Raw genomic sequence first — 23,704 nt, 5'->3', positions numbered from 1 at the left:
TGATGCTCAGCCCTCCTGTCCTGGACCCTGAACATCTCATACCAGTTTGTAATGTTTGCACTCAGGATGCTTTCTGTTGATCCGCTGTAAAAGTTCACATTGTAACTAATTCCTTTGACATTAAACCCACCACTTTGTTTAGTCTGTACTCATGCTACAACATGTTAGTACATGTGTTTCATTCAGTTAAAATGGGATTTTACCTACCATAGACTGTTTTAATAAGAAGAGAAAGAAATGTATACTATCTTGCGTGAACTAGCTAACATACGATACGTGTTTGTCCTTCCAGCCTCACTTTTGTTGTTTAACATTGCAACAATAATTCAACAATTGCTTCTGAGGCACTTTTGTTGTTGTTGTTTTACCATTAGTAAGTGAAGATGGCTGGCAGGGTCATTGTCAGCAGCAGCTTGCACGCTTTTATTGTGTTACACTAATCAGCAGAGTGTGCCAAAGCTAGGAAGTGATACATCATAAAATAGAGAGGAGAAAAGAGGGGGAAAGAGAAGGGAAGGAGAATTAGAAGTAAGTGAAGGAAAGAGAGGAGATGAAGGCAGGGGAAAATCTAAATGAAGTTCTGTTCATACAAACATATATAGGCTCTACAAAATTACCATAACCTTCAATAATTTCACATATTAAAATACAGTATTTTTTATTTATTATTCCCGATGTTATATATCCGTTCAGACATCAGTGAAACTAACTAGTAGACATGACTGGCCACTGTTTGATGTAGTGCGATCACACAGATGATGTCTGGGGATGAACGTCTTTCAACTTCAAGCAGTCCTCTCGTTAAACTATCTAGTTATCTAAACCCCGCTTCACATGGATGGGTTAGTTTCCTCTAGTTGTTGAAATAATCAAAGAACCAGCGTGTTGAGTCAAGATATTGTAGTAACGACAAGATCATCCACCATGTCACTATACACACACACACACACACACACCATCACACACACACACACACACACATGCTTTATAAGCACAAGCAATGGCAGTGACCTGATAAACAAGTCGGCCATCTTAGCGTTGTACAATTTCTTTGCTGCACCAAATTGAAGTTATTTTTAGTCAGATAATACGGAGGTCTGGACCTTGGTGACTTCAATGGAGGGCAGAGCCATGCTCACAGTGCTGCTAGCACGGCTGTAGACTCTGAGTTGTGTTACATAGTTATAGAGCTATGCTCACACTGCTGTACATTGCTGGTAAACTAAGCTACGGTGAGCTGCTGAGCATTTCACTGAGCACAGCTCTTTGCTGCTGCTGAAGACATCAGAGCAGAGATTGTGGAAAGAAAAAAACTAAACAATGAGCTGATAGAGAAAAGCTCTGTAGAGCCGAGGGGAACAAACTGTTGAGTTGGTGATACTATCCTGTAGGTTCATCTCTACGGACGTCACATTTCACATTACCTATACAAATGGCACCCGTTTTTAATATATTTGGTGCAGCTTTAGTGGTAACATCACAACTAATCCTCCTTCAGCCCTGTGATTGACCTCTTGCCATTATCAGCTGGAAGTGGCTCTGCTCCCCGGGACCCGAGGAAGAGCAGTTACAGATAGTGGATGGATGGATTTTACTATGATAATCCTGGACTGGTATTCCATTGAACTCACTGCAAATAGAAATATTGAGTACTTCATCCAACCTGACCCAAGCATCATCATAATTAGATGCATAGTGACTTCTCAACAGGGGTATTAACTGTCTAGTGGTACAGCAGCAATAGATGTGTGAAGCACCAAGCTGATTTAATAGCACTACAGAAAATAACTGATAAATGTTTACAGCAATGTATTTGGTATTTTAAGATACTGTTTACATGAACTGCAGACACATAAATTAAAGCGTGGAGAAGAAGTATACCGAGACATTAAGCAGACAGTTTAGATAGGAAGATAGAAAGTAAGTTACTTGTGCATCCAGCTCCATGATGTGAGCCACCTTGTTCCAGCCAAAGCCCACAAAGCGGCGGTCATACTCAGGACTGTCCCTCCTAACCATGACGTAGGGCTCGAAGTCGGCTTCCCACTGCACCCTGTAGGGTGTGGTGGCTGTCCGCCATTTGGCAAAGTTAGTTGGTGCATGGCCTTTAGTCCAAACATGGTACCTAGAGGGAAAGAGAAGAAAAGGTTTCACCAAACTATAGTTGAAGGGAGTCTAAAGATGTATGCTTCCACATCCAGTCTTCATGAGGGGAAGTGCCATTCATAGCTTCTAAAGTATTAGGTGGCATTTGGATTTGAAACCTCTGTCTGTATCACGGTCTCAAAAGTTTAGACTTTACTTATAGGGCCCCGTCTGTCCTTGCTAGTTTCACATTGCCCACTTTTTCATGCCCAGTGCCCACATTGTGTAAGAAGCAAATGTAGTTGGATCGATCTATCTATGGGCTTGTTGTTCTTATAATGAAGCATAGTCTTGAGGTAGCATGATGGCCATCATTGGCCAACAAAAACCTGGTCCAAAGTTAATGAGCGAAGTATTATACTGTTATTTAAAGGACATATAACTCAGATAGTAAGATGTGCCTACATCGGTGGGCTCACAACACACTCACACTCTGCTTGTTACAAACACAGGGCTGTAGCAGCGCTCATCTTCCTCAATTAGATTTTCGGTGCATCTCCTCATAAGCAGTCAAATGGAGTTGCTGAAAGCGCTTTGAGTGGTTGAAAGATTAGAAAAGTGCTAAACAAGTACAGTCAATTTACCATTTACCATGGGACAGAGGATTGGGAGATAGTGGAGGCAGAGTGTCCACCGGCCAAGGACCACATACCTGTCCCTTCCCTCCTTTCACAAAACGATAAAGCAAAACTGATTCAGCACCACCCGTCAATGGACAGCGACAAATAGTAAACAGAGTCCTGTGGCTGGGTAGGATTGTTTCAGACTCCTGTGATCCAAACATTTCAAATAAGTGTGAGTGTCCATGGTGTTTACTCCAAGTCAGAATCTTCACATTTTGCCAAATCTGCCATAGCAATGCCCCAGGTGCAAGCGCACCTGGCTTTTAAAGGGAATGGGAGATGACGCTGTGATTGGTTTAATTCATGCTATGCCAAAAACAAACCTATGTTTAATTAAAAGACTAAATACAACCCCTTGTGCCTTGCTTTGTGGCCAGATTGTCCGTGGTTTAACAAAAGTGGAGTTGGACACGCCCTGAATGTACTTCAGACCAACCATTGTCAAACCTTAGTTACAGGAGAAGAAATGCCGATTTCGTCCCGGCCGTGGAACAGTGGACCAGCTCTTTACCTTTGCAGGTCTATTGGAGGGGACACGTGAGTTTGTCCGTCCCGTCTACATGTGTTTTGTGTGACTTGGAGAAGGCTTATGACCATGTCCCTCTGGGAGTCCTGTCAGGAGTACTGGTGGAATACAGGGTACCTGGGTCCTTTTATGGTCTTTATGCTTCCATCCTCGGAATCCCTCAGATATAATAATGAACGGTTCTACGCAGACCGCTTGGCATGCAGCAGATGTGAGTAAGTAGGTCTATTCCACTCCCTGTGTTGATGATTCATTTGAATGTTTGGGACTTCTGTCTATTTGGTTTGAAATGTATTTAATCGGATATTTAATCGGATAATATGAAATCTTTATTTTTTTAACTAAAACTAATGTCTGAATCTGACACAGTCTGGCTGTTGATGTATCAGATCAGTGTATGAAGTATTATGATTCTTTACTGCAGTAAAAGTACTAATACCACACTACAAGTAAAAAACGTAACCGATGTAAGAGTATGTAATTATGTATGGATGTTTGAAGCATCATATACTGTGTGTATATGTTATTAAACTAATAAGCATTAACACAACACACTATCTCTATTAGTACTGACTTCAGACCGGGCGCTCACTGCACAGTGCTCTGTTTAATTTGTCTGTAAATGTTAGCTGCTGCTACCGTTAGCGTTAGGGGCCGTGTACATGTTGTGTCTAAAGACGTATGTAAAACTCTTTTGTCCTCTCCTGCTGAGTCTTCATGCTGCTTTGAACAGAGTCATGTGAAGGCGTGGCTGCAGTAGGAAAATATGTGTTACCTGGTGTTTGTTGGTGCGCACTGCAGCTCGAGTAGAACCAGCTGGATAGAAATAAAATTCCTGCCCTCCCTCTCTAACACCTCTACTGCCGCAGCAATTGCAGCAAACATCTGCACCACAGACAGGGAAATGTAATGAAAAGCTTGAAGACATTGCTGGCTTCAGAAACAGATGTAGCTCACCTGAAGGTGAAGAGTGTGCCCATGTCCAGCTGAGAGAGCAGCTCAGCTTTGGACTTAGGATAAGACAGACGGTATCGCAGCGTCTCAAAGGCTGGAACCACCAGGGCTTTCTTGGCATTGCCCATGTCCAGCTGCACCACTGACTTCCTACAGCCATACACACATAAGTCTGAATTACATACTGTAAATTACTAAAGCGAGCATGTGCAAAATCTCATAAAAAATGTAATAGAAAACTTCACAATTGTCTTTTCTGTCAGAACACTACCAAGCTGGTTTACACCTGATTCTTTCTCCTCTTACCTGAGGTACTCGTACAGGCCGTACATAGGCAGGAAGTCGATGTCGGACAGAAACATGTAGGGTGTGTTGACGTGCCGCATGGCCACATTACGCAGCAGGTTGACTGGGTAGAACTGTCCCTCTTTGTAGACGATGTGGTAACCGACATTCCCACGGCTCATCAGCACCTCGGAGCCCTGAGCGTAGCGCAGGAACTGCTGGGCCTCGGCGTCGGACAGGTACAGGGCCAGGCTGATGGGGCCTTCCCAGTGCTTACAAATGGCCTCCAACATCTGGAGCCTGCAGTGGGTGAGACATGGGAATGGGTGACATCACAAAAACATTTCAACTTTCAAGGCCCCAATGTCGAAAATGACTTTTATTTATTGGTGCGAGATAATGAAAATAGCAACCTCTGTGAAAGAATAACTTACATTTCATGCTAGCTTTAGTTACTTGACAATTTTAGATTCATGTTTCGAGGGAAGCATCGTTTCTTCTGGATTTCGTTTGTTTATGACGCTTGACAAATATCAAAGCAAACACAGGACAAGCACCAAAGTCAACGTTGACTTATTTTAACATTACGTTAAAAGTTTAATGTTATGTATGCAACATATATTACATAACACACATACTTATTTTAAGCCAAAACATGATCTTTTACTAAAACTAATCAAGCAGTTATGTTTTTTTGAGTTTTCACGAATGGACTCAGAGAAACTCATGTATGCATTGGTTATGAACAGGCTGGATTACTGCAATGCTCTGTTTATGGGTCCCAAACAAAACAATCCATAGACTACAATTCAACCAGGAGTCACCTGCACAAGTTCTAATGAAGACAAAAAGATCAGACTATAGAACTCCAGTTCCCTTAAAAACCTTCACCTCGTACTCTCAGAACCACTGACTGGTCGGCTCCTCCGTACATCTCAGACGTGCTATGAGTTTATCATCCCAGTAGATGTCTCCTTCATGTGCCCACAGCACTTTCTAAGTCCTGTGATATGATATTCAGTATCTATGCACCTAAAGAACGGAACCATTGGCTACGGATCTTCGACTTGCTCCCAAACAGTTTTCTTTTAAAATCAAACTAAAGCCTTCCTTTTCACTGGAGCATGTTCTTAAATGAACCAGACTCGTTTGTATGTGTATGTATATGTATTTCTATGACTATTTGCACATTTTTGCTTGCTGTTGTTTTGTTTTTAAGCAAAGCAATCTGAACTGCTTTTATATGATACAGTACTACACAAATAACTTATTTAAAAACACTTTTACACTACACTTACATCTCACTTGTTTGTTGACCTGTTATCTGTTCATTTGTGCACTTTATTTTATATTTCACTTTATTTTATATTTTACTGTACATTTTTATATGCTTCTACTTTTTGCACTGTGTTGATTGTTTAATGTTATGCACCACCCGTCATGTCGAACTCCTTGTATGTTCAACATACCGTGGCAATAAACGGTTCTGATTGAGATTCTGATTATAAAGCTAACTCATAACTGCATAGGACCTTGATTACTCAAAATGTAAGGTGACTAAAAATGGCAACCATATTTTCAACCAAAAGCTGATGCTTTTAAAAAGTTAGTGTCGAGCCCTGTGCCCACTTCCAGCAGTTTGCAATGAGCCACTGGTTTTATATGTAAGATGTTTGCAGCCAATAATGTTCAGGTTGGGGTTGCTTGAAAGAAACTAGTTTGATCTGTATGAAGCGGTGTGTTTATTGCTGGAAATGGTTGTGGAAGTAAGTGCTCTAATATTCTGTCACTTGTGGGACTGTAACCCAGGAATCCCTTCTAAACCCAAGCACACCTGTTGCAGAACAAAGGTATCTCTGAAATGTTTCCATTTACGTGCAGTGGAGTATTTCCATATATTGTAACAGACTAAGGTTTGTTACTGTTATTGAAGAACAGTACCTGTCCATAGAAAGCTGGGCGACTAGCGTGACGTCAGTGTTGTCAGAGCTGGGTTCATACTCATAGTGGAGGAAGTAGAGGTGCGTTCGGTGGACGGTGAACCGTTCTCGGCGAAACTCGTAGCAAGGATCATCTTCGTCCAGCTCTGACAGAGTCTTCTGAAGCTGCAGGCAGAGAGGAGAGAGACACCAACAGTAAGACATTTTATGAACAAGAAGGTTAACCACTGAAGGTGATGCTGCATCACAGTCTCTAGACCGCCTGTGACTTTCTGTCCCAGAAACTGCACCATGATCGAAATAGGGTGAGAACAGACTGATGATGAATCACTTCACATATAACGGGGTAAATGGACTGCATTTGTAATGCTTTCATCCAAAGCACTTTACAATTCACTTACCCATTCACACACAGACTCATACAGATATGCAGAGGGCTGCTGTGCAAGGCCTAACCATCAGGAGAATGTTGCTTCTGGGCCCCTCCTGGACAAGTGGTCAGGGGGGGCCAGGGATCAAACCGTGGAACCGGCGATCAATGGACGACCTGCCCTACCTGCTGAAGCCTGAAGGTTGGATAATTATCATGTTTATCTATGTGGAGCAGGATTCATTAAAGGTAAACTTCTGTATTTTTCTAGCTGTTTAACAAGCTGCAATGTAATCGCTATGGGCATTTAATGGCAGCCGTCTGCAGCGTTCTCCGTCAACACCAGACCAGTTTCAGAAGTGATTGTCCCCATTTGTCACTGAGACACAAAAACATGGGAAAGTAAGATTTTGAAACTGGACCAGTATTGAGGGAGAGTGCTGCAGACAATGGTGTCCCCAAGACAACTGGGCAAACTTTATCTTCTAATGAATATCATGCTATATAATCAAAAGCTCCAGATCAGCTACTAAAAGGACCTGGAAGTAAGTTGGCTCTGTTTGAAGAATGAACTCAGAAGCTCATCTATTGTGGCATTTAAAGGACAGGGGAACGTTTCTCATCCTTTAAAGCTTGCAGACTTTAAAGCTAAAGACTAAAATGGTCACGAGTGGAAAAGGACAAGCTCATGTCATGTGTGAGCTGGAACCAAATTGTTCCACGGGGAAGATCTGAGTGTCATTGCCAATAAACACTAGCTTACATGGGTATTTAGTTGAAGGAACGTTCCACACAATAGGAAATCTTTGAGTTGTGTATCCATCCTTTGTACACCTCTGATGAAATTATAAAGAATCAAGAGGGAAATGTATATGCAAACCTGAAGGCACAATGTCCTTTACCATCAGTCAAGAACCGACAGTACATTTCTTATTATGTTTGGTTAGGTTTAGGCATTACAACTAATTGGTTAGTGTGAGGGGAAAATCATGGTTTTGGTCAAAATCAACTACTTTGTGAAGTTTAGGGAAAAAACAACAATCTTGAATGTTGGTAGGTAAAGGCAGAGAGACCGTGGACTCCATTGCTATTTCAACCCATCCATCCACTCCAAACTCCTCTCTGTGAGGTTTTCAGGGCATAGAACAATGTCACACTGCTTCAGCCTTTGCTTCTGTCGGTATGAGTCATCACTCATATTGCCACTAAAGGTTGTTGCCAATTAAATATAAATCAACATCTTACTTAGGCATTTGAATGAAACACTTTTCACTGGAGAACTTGTGTGTCCATGTCTACATGTGTACAGGATATTTGTGGTGGTTATGCTGGAGCAGCATGGAATAAGTTTTGAGGGCTTTTCTGTGTCCCAGTCTGCCACCTCTAATCTTACATACATCCATTCATCACCAAGCTGTTACAATTCATTACAAATAAAATGCAGTTTTCTCTCTGATTAGCTCTCACCAAACACACACACAGTGATACAGACCTGGAGTCTTTCGCACAGTGTACTGCAAAAATGACGTGTTAATAGAGCAACACATCAACCAAAGTATGAATGGATGTCAGCCTTCTGTACTCTGGTCTATGTAACTTGTTCAAGAACACTAGAATTAGTGAAGCTCAACAAAGATTTGGGGAACAGCGGAGAGAAGTGGCTGAAGGGCTGTCAGCATGAGAGCTGTTGAGAGGCATCGCTCTGCTTTGAACAGCGTTATTAGTGGAGCTGCAGTGAGTGACAGGGCTGCAGTGGCCGTGTGGCCGTGAAGGAGTCTGGTCTGCAATATGCAGCCAATCCCTCAGTGACTTCATTAGTCTAATCATCACTTTAATGGGATTTAAATTGGTGCTCAAACTCTGAAAAATTGAGTGAGCAAACTATTTCCTGAGTTAAGGACACATTAGAATTGAGTGTTGGCAAAAAAAGGCTCTTGCGTTAAATTATAACGTGATTAACTGACCACAGTGCTGACACTTAAATAATTCTATGGTCCCATAGTGGCTGATGCTGTAAAAACCCAACTCCAGACCATGGTGAACTTCAGCAGCTTAGAAGCTGAGGAGGTGTGAATGAATGACTCTATACAGTATACTGGGCACTCACAGGGTGTGTCAGGGCCTTGTTAAGCTTCAAATGAAGCAGGTTATACAACATGTGGTCCAATCATGTCTACAGTGTTTACACCTCTTCTGAATGGACACACTGGAAGGTGGGCTGCTGTCATAGTCTGCTCCAGGCTGCCTCCCACTGTCTCTCTAATCTCTCTCAGGGAATTCTGTGTTTTTTGTTTGTCCTTGTAGTGTGGACAAGAGAAATTGTATAAATAATAAAAAGCAGCATGCTCTACTGAGGAATCCAGCTGTTTCAGCAGAAAAAGGACGGTGGTCAGACAGTCTTCCCCAGACTGATTGATACAGAATGTAATGGACAAAAAAGGTTTACAAGCAGGCTCGATGAGAAATATACAGGGAGAAACATCATTATTTTAGTCACCCTAGTGCTGTGGCTCTAGAAATGCCAATGTTGGTCGGTTGCTCATTCTAGTTCAGAATGAAATATTTAGGGTTGGGTTTCTGACTCTGTACTTTTAAGGGTACCAACAAAATTACGTTGGTACTGCTGAGAACTGAAATCAATTGGTGTCAAATTGCAGTACCTGAGATTGTACCTGGTTGAGAGAGTAACTTAGACTATAGAGAGAAAGAGAGAGAGAGAGAGAAACTCTCTACACTTTTCGAAACTCTTGCTGCAACATTTAATGCAAAATGCAAAGCTGGCCAGGGCAACACGTCTAACCTGAGCAAATACTTGGTCAAACTAAAAATATATCTAAAAGCTGAGTGTACCATGTCCCCCGCAGCAGCCACAGCTAACGTTAGCACACCTGCAACCAACGCCGGAGAAGTTAAACACTTTATAAAGTGAGACATCGACCACTTCATCAACATCATCAGGTGGTTAGATAGCTAGTTGGATAAGTTGCTGTTGGAGATAACTGTAAAAAAAGATACCGTTGGATACCAGTTCCAAATTCCTGGAAGCCATATTGATATCAGTTCACATGTGAACAGTACCCAACCCTAGCAATATCTGGTTTGCCAGGGAATTTTGCACAAACAATGATGGTCCCAATAGAATCCCCGAACTTGTATCTAGCACCATCTAAATTGAAGTGTAACCCATCCTTTAGTGTGTGACCAAATACCTGCAGAACTAATCACGTAACTTCTTTTTAAAGCAAATTAGAAAATGTTAGCATGCTAACATGCACAAGTGGGTTCAGGCTTAATACAGGGAGTAAACAGCAGCCTGGCTACAGATAAATACCACATCGATTTTGATTTGTAGTTCAGTGCTGGATTTAAAAAGACTTCAATAACGATCTTCACCAGCATCAGAAACTTGGAGAAAACAAAGCAACCCAGGCTGACCAATCACAGTTCTTGTGGTCTGCAGCCCATACATGTATATAATATTTTTAGGAAGCATAACACACAGATTTTGTTCAGCATTGTTACATATTCAATGTTCTGTTATCCTCACCCACAGTAGCTCTACATGCCTATTGTAAAACTTGAAAGCTCACAGAACAACTGGGCGTTACAAGGTACCAAGAGATCCACTCTACTTGTAAGTGTTATCAGTCGCCTGCAATGTTAACACAGCTTATGAATAGGGTCTCTTATTATTCTTACTATTATTTTTATTTCCCTCGCTTGTATAAAATGTGACGGGGGAAGTGACGTGAGAGGAGTATGGAGCGCAGACAGGTGAAGCACTCGGCGTTTAGTGGCTCAAGGAGTAGGATTTTCTGGTGACTGCTCAGCAAAGGAGCAGAATTATGAATAAACTTTGTGGATTATAAATCAGGAAAAACGGACCGTGGTGAGATAGCGTGTGTTCTATGGATTTTGGAACAGCTGCGTCTCACCACGCTTCCACCTCTTATTGATTTTGTTTTCGGCCTCGGGGATTTATTTATCATCGGACTGTTTTGGGTTGAATTTTGAAACTTTGAGACTGATGGGACACTGGAGCTATACTTTGTGAATGTTTAGTTGTTTATTGTATTGGAGTACGGCGGGAGCCTTACAGTGTTTTTGTTCGCTGTAACGTATGCTGAATCTAATTTGATTTACATTAATATATAGTGTTATGTGCCACTAACTGTGTGGTTTTCATTTATATCTGATCATTTTAGTGAGGAATAGGGAGAGCCTTTCAGCGTGTTGTCGTGGTTTCAAACATGTCATGTCAGATATCAGATCCGCCCGTTCCCTTAAATTTAGCGTATGCACTTTTCCCCTTAGGTTTTTTTATAAGTAAGGTGAATTGTTACAAATGTTGCTAACAGCATACAGCTTAAAGTTTCATGGCCAAACTCCTGCTTTTGAACTTCGGTTTCCGCATTACATGGATCAATCTACATACGATGTATTCTGTGTGCAACGGGCCGTGAACCCTGGACCATGGCGGTTCAGCACCAATACTGCCTGCTTAAGTCCACTAAAACTAGTTTACCACCACTTATCATGTCTTCAGCACTAAATCCACATCACAACCAAAAACACAGAAGAGGTTACACCTACATTTTCACTGTTGTGGTCAGCCTCGCTGGGACAGCCAAACAGCTCTCGCCGCAGCAGGTTGCCATCGTACTCCAGAAAGGTTAGATAGAGATTACGAAAAAACTCGACGTGCTTGTTCTTCACTCGCAGCTTCTTGGGAGAATTCCAGTGGATCACCTGTGCAGAAGAACCACAGAGAAGAGAGCAGGGAAAAAGGTTATCCGGGTTGTTCTTGTCATGGTCAGATCTCTTTTTGGGCCAGGCACAGGCCAGTAAACCACTTCCATTCCACCAAATGACCCTGGTCCCTGACCCTGGTCCTGGGATTTAAGTCATTAAAGCACAAAATCTTTTGCCCAAGTCTCTATGGACCCATAACACCATCTGGTCACAATCTGTACTTATCAAGCATCTTAATATATATTTTAGTTATGACAGGTATAAGATGAACTCCCAGGATATTCTAGAGAAGGACTTGAGGGGTAGTTACATCTTTCCTGCTTTCATACACCCGCTTGCTGTGAATTTGCTGACTCTGAACCACAAACTGATATCAGTAATAGCGTACCCACTTCAGTTACGCACACACTCTTACGCAACTACTTCCTCGCACCTTTACGAGGTACCACACTTAAAACTTCCTTTCACATTTTTCTTTTTCTTTCAGAAAATAAATCTCTTTCATGATTGAAGTGCAATGAATAATTCCAGTAGTCAAGCTAAAGAGCTTTAACCAATCCTCAAATGTTCAGCTCCTTATCCACTTCTTCATTCACCCAACCGCCATTTCAACTCATTTCAGTGTTTCCATTGACAGTGCTTACACCTCAGCCTCCACTTCAACTTCTTTCAGTGCTTATACTGATAATAGTTACACCTCAACTGCCAATTCAGCTTCTTTCGGTACTTCAACTTCAGCTATTACTCTCACACACATTTCATGCTCACATTTGAAACAATCCTTTCAAATGTTTCAACTGCTTCAGCTTGTATTGCATTAGTAAAAAGCAATATGACAATAATATTAGGTTAGTTTTTTAGACGATGGAGCCACTAGTGTGCGACAGGCCGCAATTTACTGCCGAGCTACGGCCGGCAACATAAAGGAGATCAAAGTTCAGTCGAGGTGGGAAGAGGCACACGTGTTTGTTTGCTGAAAGTTTGTGGGCTTTTTTGGGGAAACAAAACAAGGCGGGTCCTCCTGCCAGTACATTGCAAGCCTGCGGCCCGTAACGTTGACGAATGTCCGGTCTACAGAGAGAGTGTGTCTGTGACCTGAGTATGAAGTAAGCTGTAAGTTACAGCTGTGAACATAGCAGCGCAGTGTGTCTACATGCTACAGCGCCACAAGATACAAGACAACACCTGTGTCTTTTTTCTACCTGCTGATTAAAGTGAAGGGGCAAGTCCAGCTCAAGCTCACTTAAGGTGGACTGACCTTTAAGGTGGATAAGCTATTCTCGTTTTAGTGATGAGCCGCTCCTCCACAATTTGTTGGAGCACCTGCTGAGACAAGTGCAACACCAAAAGGTAAAGTTCAGTGCATCAGTCCAGTCGGTTTGAAAAGGTTTACAAACCTATTCGATTACATCTTGTGGTACAGTAAACAAACCCGGGGTCTGATCTATTATTTGAATGTTATTTTTTATGTTATTTGAATGCAGGAAGATCAAATGACCGACAGAAAACAGCATCACATGTGGATGTTTCACAGACGCCTCGATCAGCCTTAAAAGATCTTGTAGCGTAGGTTTTAATTCCAAATATTCAAATTAAGAGTTGGGCGCCAGACAGAAGAATAATCACACTTCTACCCCCCCCACTACAAAAATATGAATACATTTTTATCAATTATGTCTTGCTGTATTCAACCCAAATATTACTAATCAAATCAAAAGTGAATGGTACCAAAATACAGTCTTATACACAAAAGGTCCATTAAATCAAGAGAAACACAATACTGAGACCAGATATGAAAATCAAATGCCCCTTAAGTTATTAAATTAAATGAGGACTCAGTCTATTTGTGAAAGAGATGTGGTGTGTGTGTGTGTGTGTGTGTGTGTGTGTGTGTGTTTATCTTGAGCAAAGATGTCCAGAAACTGAATTAGACTTCAGTGATCTCCTCCTTTAGCCACTCTCATTCTCCCCCTTCCTTCCCCCCGCTCACAGGTGTGTCTCGTTTATCTCCTCACTTCCTCCATCTTCTTTTCTTGTCTGGGTGGAAAATGGCTATTCAGTGCATTTCTTTCTTTTCTCCCTTTCTGCTGAAAGCTGAAACAAACTAAAGAACAATAGCTGCATATCTGCCTTTCTAATCAACGTTCACCAACTGAATTAAGTCGAATCCTGTATCTTGTGTTTGTTGAGCTCTGGAATGATTTTTCTGCATAAAACATCATTGTGTCTACAACAACAATATATTACATCATTTGGCTGCTTTTCTTTCACTGTGTGTCATGTCTGCTCTCACACTTAGACAACATCAGGGGTCATCCGTCCATAAGCACTTAGCTTAGTTAATATGTTGATATCAGCTCATTTAAAAGTCAAATCTATGCTTGGAGCAATGATATTAAATGAGCTTTGGTACTGTCAAATCCATCCAAAAAACACCTACAGGCATTATTGAACATTATTGCTTTGGGGTGTCATGAGGCCAACTAAATGTGGGGGGGGAGCCTGATCACTACTACCAAACTGTTGGAAAAACTGCTGAAAGTGGAAGAATGTGTTATCTAATGAATGGGCCTAGTCAGCAATATCTTTATCGTTCTACATTCTGTATGTCCACTCACATGTTGGATGTATACATGACAGACTTGGACAGCTCTGCATCTCCTTAAACCTACAAAAGACAAGACGCTTTTTCATGCTGAACAAAATCCATAATGCTTTTACTCACTTTGAGTGTGGGGGTGGCTTGAGGCTCTTGAATAATGTCGGTCAGGTCTTGCTTGTCTGAAGTGGCTAAGTGTGAGTGTAGTGGAGACAGCAGGGTCTCACCTTGAGGTCTGACACGTCTTTGTAGCACTTCTCAGAGCGGGTGTGGTCGGACAGCTGGACGTTCCAGAAGCAGGGCAGCTGGTGAACCAGGAACGGGTTCTGTTTGATCACAGCGTTGAAGATGTCCTGCAGACACACACACACACACACACACACACTGAGCCTTATGCTTTGCCTTATGTTTCATCATCTACAGGCCTGCACCTCACGGTTCAATCTGTTGATTCAATGACTACACAAGCCTGTTTCTTACGCTGCTGATTGCATGGATGTCAAAGCAAAACTGCAAATACACTTTCTCAAATTACCATACAGTGTGTCTCATGTGTCTTTCAAACTTATCATTTTTCTATTCTTTTATTATGGTATTGTACTCTTTTTTTGAATCAGCAAATGATGACAGCACACAGGTGACACATCTTTACAGACTGCAGAGGATGGTAATGCTTATGACTGAAGTCTGTGAGCTTGGAGACGAACCCCACTGGTGGCATGAATTCTATTTCAAATATGAGCTTTAAAATGTCGCATTCTGTACTCTGAGAATAAAATGAAGTGATAAAACAATATTTACTTCAAGCAAAAGAATAATTTATTATTCAGTTATTAATCAGTTGTTCAGCTCTAGTTGAACAGCTGGCTAGTTAGCTTCTTTTTTTTTTCAATCAATATTATTATTATTATTATTATTAACCTTTATTTAGACAAAATCCATTGAGACCGAGGTCTCATTTTCAAAAGCTTTAGTCAAATAAAAACAGCAAGAGTAGCGAGAACCATCGCCTGTACAAATAAAGTGATTAGTTTTCATTACTGTGTGTCTTCATATTAACTTCTACTGTTACTGTACATCTGTCAGGATTGTGGCCTATATTCTATTTGCAATTACTATGCATTCAATCATTTAAATTAAAATGATAATGTGGTCTGTGGTCATCACAGTGAACAGTGTCTGGCAGTGTGATGAGAGGGCACGTGAGCCCTTGTTACTGTAGTTCATCTCCTTGGCATTTAGCATTAATGCTGTGACAGCTGTACTGCTCTCCCTTCACATCTCTTTAGAGCTCCACCTTTATCCAGGCCCAGCCCCTTCACATCTCAGCCCTGCCTCCTCATTTATATCCTTATTGTAAGGTCAATTATGGAGCCGTCTAGTGCATGCGAGCACGTGACATGTAACGTTACAGTTAGCATTAGCTAACGTTATCTACACGAACAGCGTCCTCTCCCTGAAGCTCTTTGACCTCATCATCTCATCAGTATCTGGGTCTTTCATTCTACTTTGAGTTAAAACAAACAACCTGCAAACAGATCCGCCGGTGTTCCGGTTTAACGTTAACGAGTGACCGAGGAACACGGTTTTTCCTCCTAAATCGCGATAATGACGAACGTCAATAGTCCACAAAGTTCCGCATGCAGTGAACGTTAACTTAACCCAGCAAGTCTGAACTGTAACGGAACATAACGGAACTTAAACTGTAACGGAGGGAAAGACGCTGTAGACATCTTAACGCTGATTGGCCAAGACTCGACACATCAAAGATGTTTTATTGTGAAGATCACTACGTCACCTTTTCTCCTTGTGTCACTCCAATCTGAGAAACGCTGGCTGACGAAGCATCCCGTCATGCACGGGGTTAGGGTCGGACATGTGATTCTGTTTGGGCTTTGGTTTTCTTTAACAAAGCAAGAATTATGGTCTGGAGAAATGGAGATTGTGTGTCGATTGCTTTAGCCCTGTTTGAATCAGTAGGAACAGCTAAACGCTGCGGGGAGAGTTTGTGGCGTGTGTGCTGCTGTTGTTTTCCTGCTAAGCTAGTTCAGCGTCGCGTGTAGAATGTTTTTCTTCCGGGGTCGGAGTGTCAGACAGCTGTCTGTTACATCATGGGGGTTACCAGGTTGGGCGCAGTGGCTCCACCAAAAACAATATATTTCCCACAATTTAAGCTTCTGCATTTTCCAAATGCACTAGTATTATTCAAACGTATTGGTCGGTTCGTAAGCCTTGTACCGAATAGTTTAATACGAATGTGTGTATTGTTACACCCCTAGAAACAAATAACCATAGCTGGGAAGTCATAATGAGGTTATTAGGAGGTGGTTCAACTGTAGTGGGACAGCACTGAAGGCCCAGGTATAAAATGTTGTCCCTAATGGTCACTTCAACACAGAAACATGGAAAAATGTGGTCCAGGTTAAAAAAAGACCAAAGGTACCCTTCAAGTAAAAGTTTAGAGCTCCGCCGAACAGCCACACTCAGAAGTAGGAGAGAAAAGCCAGGGGCAAAACGAGATAGTTGTTATGGGGATAACGGCACAGACTTTCAGCCTCTAACATTATGAATGTCTTCTCCCCTGGAAGACATTCATAATGTAACATGAATGTTGTTCATGCACAGAATATATGAAAGAAAAATGTTCATAAAGATGGAAAAAAGGGCTCCAACCCTGCTTACTTTCTCAGCCTTGCACAGAGTGAAGTGGGCGCGAAAGTCGGATTGTCGGCTCTGGGAAGTTACTGAGATGATCGGACACCTAACGCCCAATACCTAACTCTGACATTGGAAAGGTGGGAAGCAGCATGCTGGCAGCTTAAACAGGTTTGGATTAGTTTATTCTTCACAAAACCACCTACTGTACTATTGTACTTGTGTGTACAAGTGAGTGCAATGCCATAAAAGAAGAGAAGAGATGGTGTGAAGGTGTGCACTATTATCCCGTTTTGTATGATCCACGGGGCTGACACACTAAAGACACTGAGTTGCTGGAGAGAGATCACGGAGGCGGTGTGATGCAGCCTGGTGGAGGCTATGACACCGTTTTTCACCTTGTTTTCCAGTGTGGCCATTCAGAACAGGCAGAAAACTCTTCAGACCTTTAGACGTGGACGGGTGACACGTCTCGAACAAAGCTGTTTATTTGAAGCATACAGAACCCCTTACTGTGGTTTAGTTTAGCCACAAATGTTCAGGTAGCATTGGCAGAAAACATGAGGGCTGAGCACAGTTTAGATTACCAGCAGAGTCTAAAATAGATTGGACAAACAGGCTCCCGCAACAAGTACTGTACCTGTGTTTTCGTGATTTGCTCATGTGAAGAAGCAATTTGGAGTTAGCATGCCTGAGGTGTAAGGATGTGAGTGTGTGTGTGAGTGTGTGTGTTTGTTACCTGGTCTGCCAAGGAGGTCGACAGCATACTCATTAGTTCTCTCTCTGCAGTCAGCCTCCACATCTGCTCCCATCTCAGCTTCCGCAGACGATCCAGGAGAAGCAAAATTACCCCTGGAAAACACACACACACACACACACACACACACACACACACACACACACACACACACACACACACACACACACACACACACACACACACACACACACACACACACACACACAGAGACAGAGATATAGTAGCTTAAGAAACAGAGAGATTAGTATCTAGCTGCCTGGTAAAGATGATAAAGTCCCATCATGATGCTCTGAATCACACCCTTGTTTTTCATTGTTAACTTTCTCCCACAACAAACAGGACAAATCAAAAACAAGAACTGTTTCTTCTCACTTCCCTGGTTAATAAAAGAATTCCAGGCTGCTACAAAGAAAATCAAGAAGCCAATTGTGAGAGGGAGAGACATGACGAATATATTTTTTGCGAATTGGACCACTGAACCATCTTTCACACCCCGCTGTGCTCATCTGTTGCCACGGCCACAAAGCCGACCAGCCGCAGCTAAACTGGAGGTTTTCTGTCAAATTGATGTTCTGTGTAAATGCAACACATGCCTTTCTGTTCCTGAGATCTGCTGTTCAGTCACACTGTCAGGAAGTTTAAGAGCAGAACACTGAACCGTCACAAATCAAAGTGTTCAGGTGTGTCTGCTGTAACATTCACAGAGCTGTTTGTTATCCTCCAGATCCAAACAGCACAGAGAGCTACAAGTCTGCTGAAGGAAAAAGATACAGGCAGCGTCAATTAATAACGATGTGTAATGGAACCCAATCAATTTCACAATCATCTTTTGGAAAATGTTTTTCCATAAAACTGATAATGAGCCTAGTGTGTGCTGCATCTTTCAGCCTCACTGCTGTTCAGCTTTGAAATGAAATGATCAGATAACACAGAATTAAAAGTACTTAGACAGCAATCAATTGTTTTCCTATTACAGACGGTAATTAATAATGATATTAATCAAATTCATCTTTAACTTTGTTTCCTGTGTCTGTTTTAGCAAACTGTTTCCACTCACTGAAGAGAAGTCTGTTACTATACATACATGATACTACACATGAATGATTTAAGAGGTGCTGGACCTTTACATGATGTTATAGTGTGTATTGTTAACATGTTATCAATATTTTAGTTCTAAATATCACATTCATCGCCCACAGCAGTACAGGACTGTCTCAGAAAATTAGAATATTGTGATAAAGTTCTTTATTTTGTGTAATGCAATTAAAAAAACTAAAATGTCATGCATTCTGGATTCATTACAAATCAACTGAAATATTGCAAGCCTTTTATTCTTTTAATATTGCTGATTATGGCTTACAGCTTAAGAAAACTCAAATATCCTATCTCTAAATATTAGAATATCATGAAAAAGTATACTAGTAGGGTATTCAACTAATCACTTGAATCGTCTAATTAACTCGAAACACCTGCAAGGGTTTCCTGAGCCTTGAAAAACACTCAGCTTGGTTCAGTAAACTAAATCACACGTATGGGGATTATCACAATATTCTAATTTTCTGAGACAGTCCTGTATATCGCAGCAACCCTAGTTTCAATTCTATACTGCATTTTACCAGATGGGCTGCTCACATGAAGCAATCTGATCTGATCTGATCTGAAAATCCCATGCTAAACGATATGCATTGCTATGATTGGTAAATGGTAGATGGACTGTACTTCTATCGTCTTTACAACCACTCAAAGTCACCACATGTCATCATTCACCCATTCATTCTCTGATGAGAGGGGCTACCATGCAAGGTGCCACGGACACACACCGTAGGCACAGCTATGGGAGCAATTTTGGGATTAAGTGTCTTGCTCAAGGACACATCGACATGCGACTAGCCAAGCCGGGGATCGAACCACTGATTGAAGGACGACCCGCTCGACCGCTGAGCCACAGTCGCCCCCACCTCTCTGAAGAGAGGAGGTTTGAAAGACTCACAGTAACCACTGCCTCTGCAGCACCCCAATCTGATGGGTGTTGACACGAGAGAGATTATGGCCTTAAGCGGTGTGAAACCTCACTGCAGAGCTTTTGGCAACCAAAACTCAGGGTGCGGAGAAAATCGAGCAACATCCTCGCCACGTCAAGTAGCACAGCTCCACCTAAACAATAATGGCAAGTCTAGTAAAAGCAGCTATCGAAGTCACATCCGACGCTGTACTATTTCTCATCGGTTGCACAATAGATTGACAAATCAAAGCTGCAAGCAGCGATGATGGGACTCATGAATTTCTCAAGCATATCAAGTTTGGGCCAGATAAGACCGAGTACAGTCGAGTAACAACAGTTTGTTGTTTAATACAGTTAAGAGCCGTGACAATGAAAAAGGCGGCTCTTCTAGGGAAGAAAATGATCTCCCATATCCCTCCACACAAGGAGAACTAGGGGCTCCATTTCTGCTATTTCTTCACACCAAAGTAAAAAATGAGGCACTGTTGGTCTCACAATCTTGCCTTTATATCAGGTTCAGGCTACTTTTATTGGTACCCGTAGGTACCAAATCAACACAGACAACCATGATAAAAGTACACAAGGCTACAAATCAGTCAATCACTAAATAAAATAAATAAGTACACACACGTTGTTTCTATAGCATCTGTGCACTGTTGCTATCATTTGTTCACCTGAGTGATGGCTGCTGGAACTAAGCTGTTCTTAAACCGCTTTGTTCTGCACCGTGGGACCATATACCTCCGTCTAGAAGGAAGAAGCTGAAACTCCCTGTGCAGAGGGCGGGAGTCGTCCTTCAACATGGAGCCGGTGATCCGCTGTAACTGTCTGGTGTACAAGGACTCTAAGTTAAGCTGTGACTCACCAATCAGCCTGCTGGACCATTTCACTATTTCATACAGAGAGTTTCTGTTCTTTAAAGAGAGGTTTCCAATGACACCAAAGAAAAAGATAAAATCCGATTCAATAAAAGCACAATAAAATAAGGTCATCATGGTTTTGTCAATGTGAAATAGGAGAGTTTACTCAAACAAAACAAACGCTGGAGCCCCTTTTTGCACTCGGCTACACAGTTTGCTTCAAAGTTCAGTTTTGAGTCGATAATTGTCCCAAGATATTTGTACACATTCCACTGTCTGCCCCTTAATGGGTAGGACTTCATGTGTGTGGGCTTGTCTTCTAAAATCAATTATCATATCTTTGGTTCTAGAGATGTTTAATAGAAGATAGGACTCCTCACACCACTTCACAAAGTCAGCAATGACCGGGCCGTGGCTGGTCTCATTGTCCTGGAGCCTACTAACAATAACAGAGTCACCTGCATACTTTAAGATGGTCCTATTTTCATACCTGCTCTGACACATATCTGTGTAGAGGATGAATAATAGGGGCGAAAGCACACATCCTTGTGGGGAGCCAGTGGAGGAGCAAACTTACAGAGTTCCATTTCCTCTCACTCTTTGTGTCCGATTAGTTCAAAAGTCAAGAATCCAGCCCACAAGATTGTGATTTAAGTCAAATTGTTCTAGAAGCCTACTGGTTAAAATATGGGGTTGAATTGTGTAAAAAGCAGAGGAGAAATCAACTAATAGAAGTCTAACATGAGATCCATTTTCCTCCAAGTGTTTAAAAGGTAAATGAAACAAAGTGACTGTGGCGTCTTCTTCTCCTCTGTGTGGCCTGTAAGCAAACTGCATGGGATCAAGTGCTTGCTCAGTTTTCCTTAAAATGTTGTAGAGTGGACGTAGGTACAGCAGCAGCCAAATCCCTCATTTACACCAAGCCGTAACAAACTCATTTTGGTCAAGAGTTATTTCTCCTCAGGGGTTCTTCGCTCCGCCTGATCAAAATGATGCAGAGGAACTGTCTCAGCCATTCTCCGCAGTGCACGCTTTGTCTCAGTACGTTGTACTACATAAGGTGGACACAGCAGCTGTTTGTTCATTACAGAGGGCCCTCGCAAGGTGTCAAAACAGCGTTTGTCTCACTGGCTGTGCGATGCCATCACACAAGCCAGTGGGAGTGGAGCCTCTGCAGGACGCACTTAGCGAGAGCTTTCCTCATCCATGGCCATCCTCAGAGGGATGGCAGTGGCAGCAATCAGCACAGCGGCATCCTGGGATTCTCCGTGCCCTTACATCTGTTTCTATCTGGGAGATGTATCAGAGTCCTCCCTGACTCATTCAGTGGTAAATGTGCTGGACGACAGATAACGCGTTGCCCTATCTGGCGTTTTTATGCACATTTTTCGCCCTCTTTTTACTCAACACAGGGCTGACTTGGTGTTAATTGTGTCTCAGTCGATACCTTCCTGCTTTATTACATGTGGCACCTACGGTTTGTGGACCGGTGCATGTTGTCTGCTTGTGAACCTTGGTGTCACTAAGGAGTATAGACTACATCATCTGTACTTTACAGGTTTTAACGACTGAACCCAGTTGATTGCTTGGTCTGGATTTTGTAACTGTGTTTCCTGAAAACTGAACATGAGCAAAAGACATTTATTTTCCCGCTTTACAGACTTTACAGGAGAAGAGACAGACATAAACAAGAAAACTCGTTTTGCTGTTTGCATTTTAAGTCAAAGTCAATTACATATAAAATTGATAATTTAATATTAATTACATGTGAATTCTCAATAACTATCAGCATGTGTATACATTCACAAGTGAATTTCACACTATAAGCTGTTTCAGCAAAAATAGACCCATCAGATAGAAACACTCTGCTTTTGTGAAGAGTGGCAACTATAGTGGCATTAAAATAGCTCTGACGGCCAGTGCAGATAGATAGATAGATAGATAGATAGATAGATAGATAGATAGATAGATAGATAGATAGATAGATAGATGATAGATAGATAGATGATAGATGATAGATAGATAGATAGATAGATAGATAGATAGATAGATAGATGATAGATAGATAGATAGATAGATAGATAGATAGATAGATAGATAGATGATAGATAGATGATAGATAGATAGATGATAGATAGATAGATAGATGATAGATAGATAGATAGATAGATGATAGATAGATAGATAGATAGATGATAGATAGATGATAGATAGATAGATGATAGATGATAGATAGATAGATAGATAGATAGATAGATGATAGATAGATAGATAGATAGATAGATGATAGATAGATAGATGATAGATAGATAGACGATAGATAGATAGATAGATAGATAGATAGATAGATAGATAGATAGATGATAGATAGATAGATAGATAGATAGATAGATAGATGATAGATAGATAGATGATAGATAGATAGATAGATAGATAGATGATAGATAGATAGATAGATAGATGATAGATAGATAGATAGATAGATAGATAGATAGATAGATGATAGATAGATAGATAGATAGATGATAGATAGATAGATAGATAGATAGATAGATAGATAGATAGATGATAGATAGATAGACGATAGATAGATAGATAGATAGATAGATAGATAGATGATAGATAGATAGACGATAGATAGATAGATAGATAGATAGATAGATAGATAGATAGATGATAGATAGATAGATAGATGATAGATAGATAGATAGATAGATAGATAGATGATAGATAGATAGATAGGTAGGTAGGTAGGTAGATAGATAGATAGATAGATGATAGATAGATAGATGATAGATAGATAGATAGATAGATGATAGATAGATAGATGATAGATAGATAGATAGATGATAGATAGATAGATGATAGATAGATAGATAGATGATAGATAGATAGATGATAGATAGATAGATAGATAGATGATAGATAGATAGATGATAGATAGATGATAGATAGATAGATGATAGATAGATAGATAGATAGATGATAGATAGATAGATAGATAGATGATAGATAGATAGACGATAGATAGATAGATGATAGATAGATAGATAGATAGATGATAGATAGACGATAGATAGATAGATGATAGATAGATAGATAGATAGATAGATAGATAGATGATAGATAGATAGACGATAGATAGATAGATAGATAGATAGATAGATAGATAGATAGATAGATAGATAGATAGATAGATAGATGATAGATAGATAGATAGATAGATAGATAGA

General features: G+C 41.1%; 1 protein-coding gene across 1 annotated transcript in view; it reads right to left on the bottom strand.

The window, feature by feature from the left end:
- The window catches only part of large1 (LARGE xylosyl- and glucuronyltransferase 1), a 93,253-nt gene that overhangs the window by 5,592 nt on the left and 63,957 nt on the right, over positions 1–23,704 (bottom strand). The window contains exons 8-14 of the mRNA XM_079184202.1: positions 17,589–17,701; positions 14,422–14,547; positions 11,437–11,592; positions 6,475–6,638; positions 4,555–4,833; positions 4,252–4,398; positions 1,930–2,125 (exon numbers count right to left, since the gene is read on the bottom strand). Of these exons, the coding sequence (XP_079040328.1) occupies positions 1,930–2,125; positions 4,252–4,398; positions 4,555–4,833; positions 6,475–6,638; positions 11,437–11,592; positions 14,422–14,547; positions 17,589–17,701 (1,181 nt within the window). The remainder of the gene's footprint in view (positions 1–1,929; positions 2,126–4,251; positions 4,399–4,554; positions 4,834–6,474; positions 6,639–11,436; positions 11,593–14,421; positions 14,548–17,588; positions 17,702–23,704) is intronic.

This window comes from Pholis gunnellus (genome assembly GCF_910591455.1).
Source record: "Pholis gunnellus genome assembly, chromosome: 22".
NCBI classification, from domain to species: domain Eukaryota; kingdom Metazoa; phylum Chordata; class Actinopteri; order Perciformes; family Pholidae; genus Pholis; species Pholis gunnellus.
Note: the sequence above shows the minus strand (reverse complement) of the source record. Positions and strands in the feature narration are given on the sequence as shown.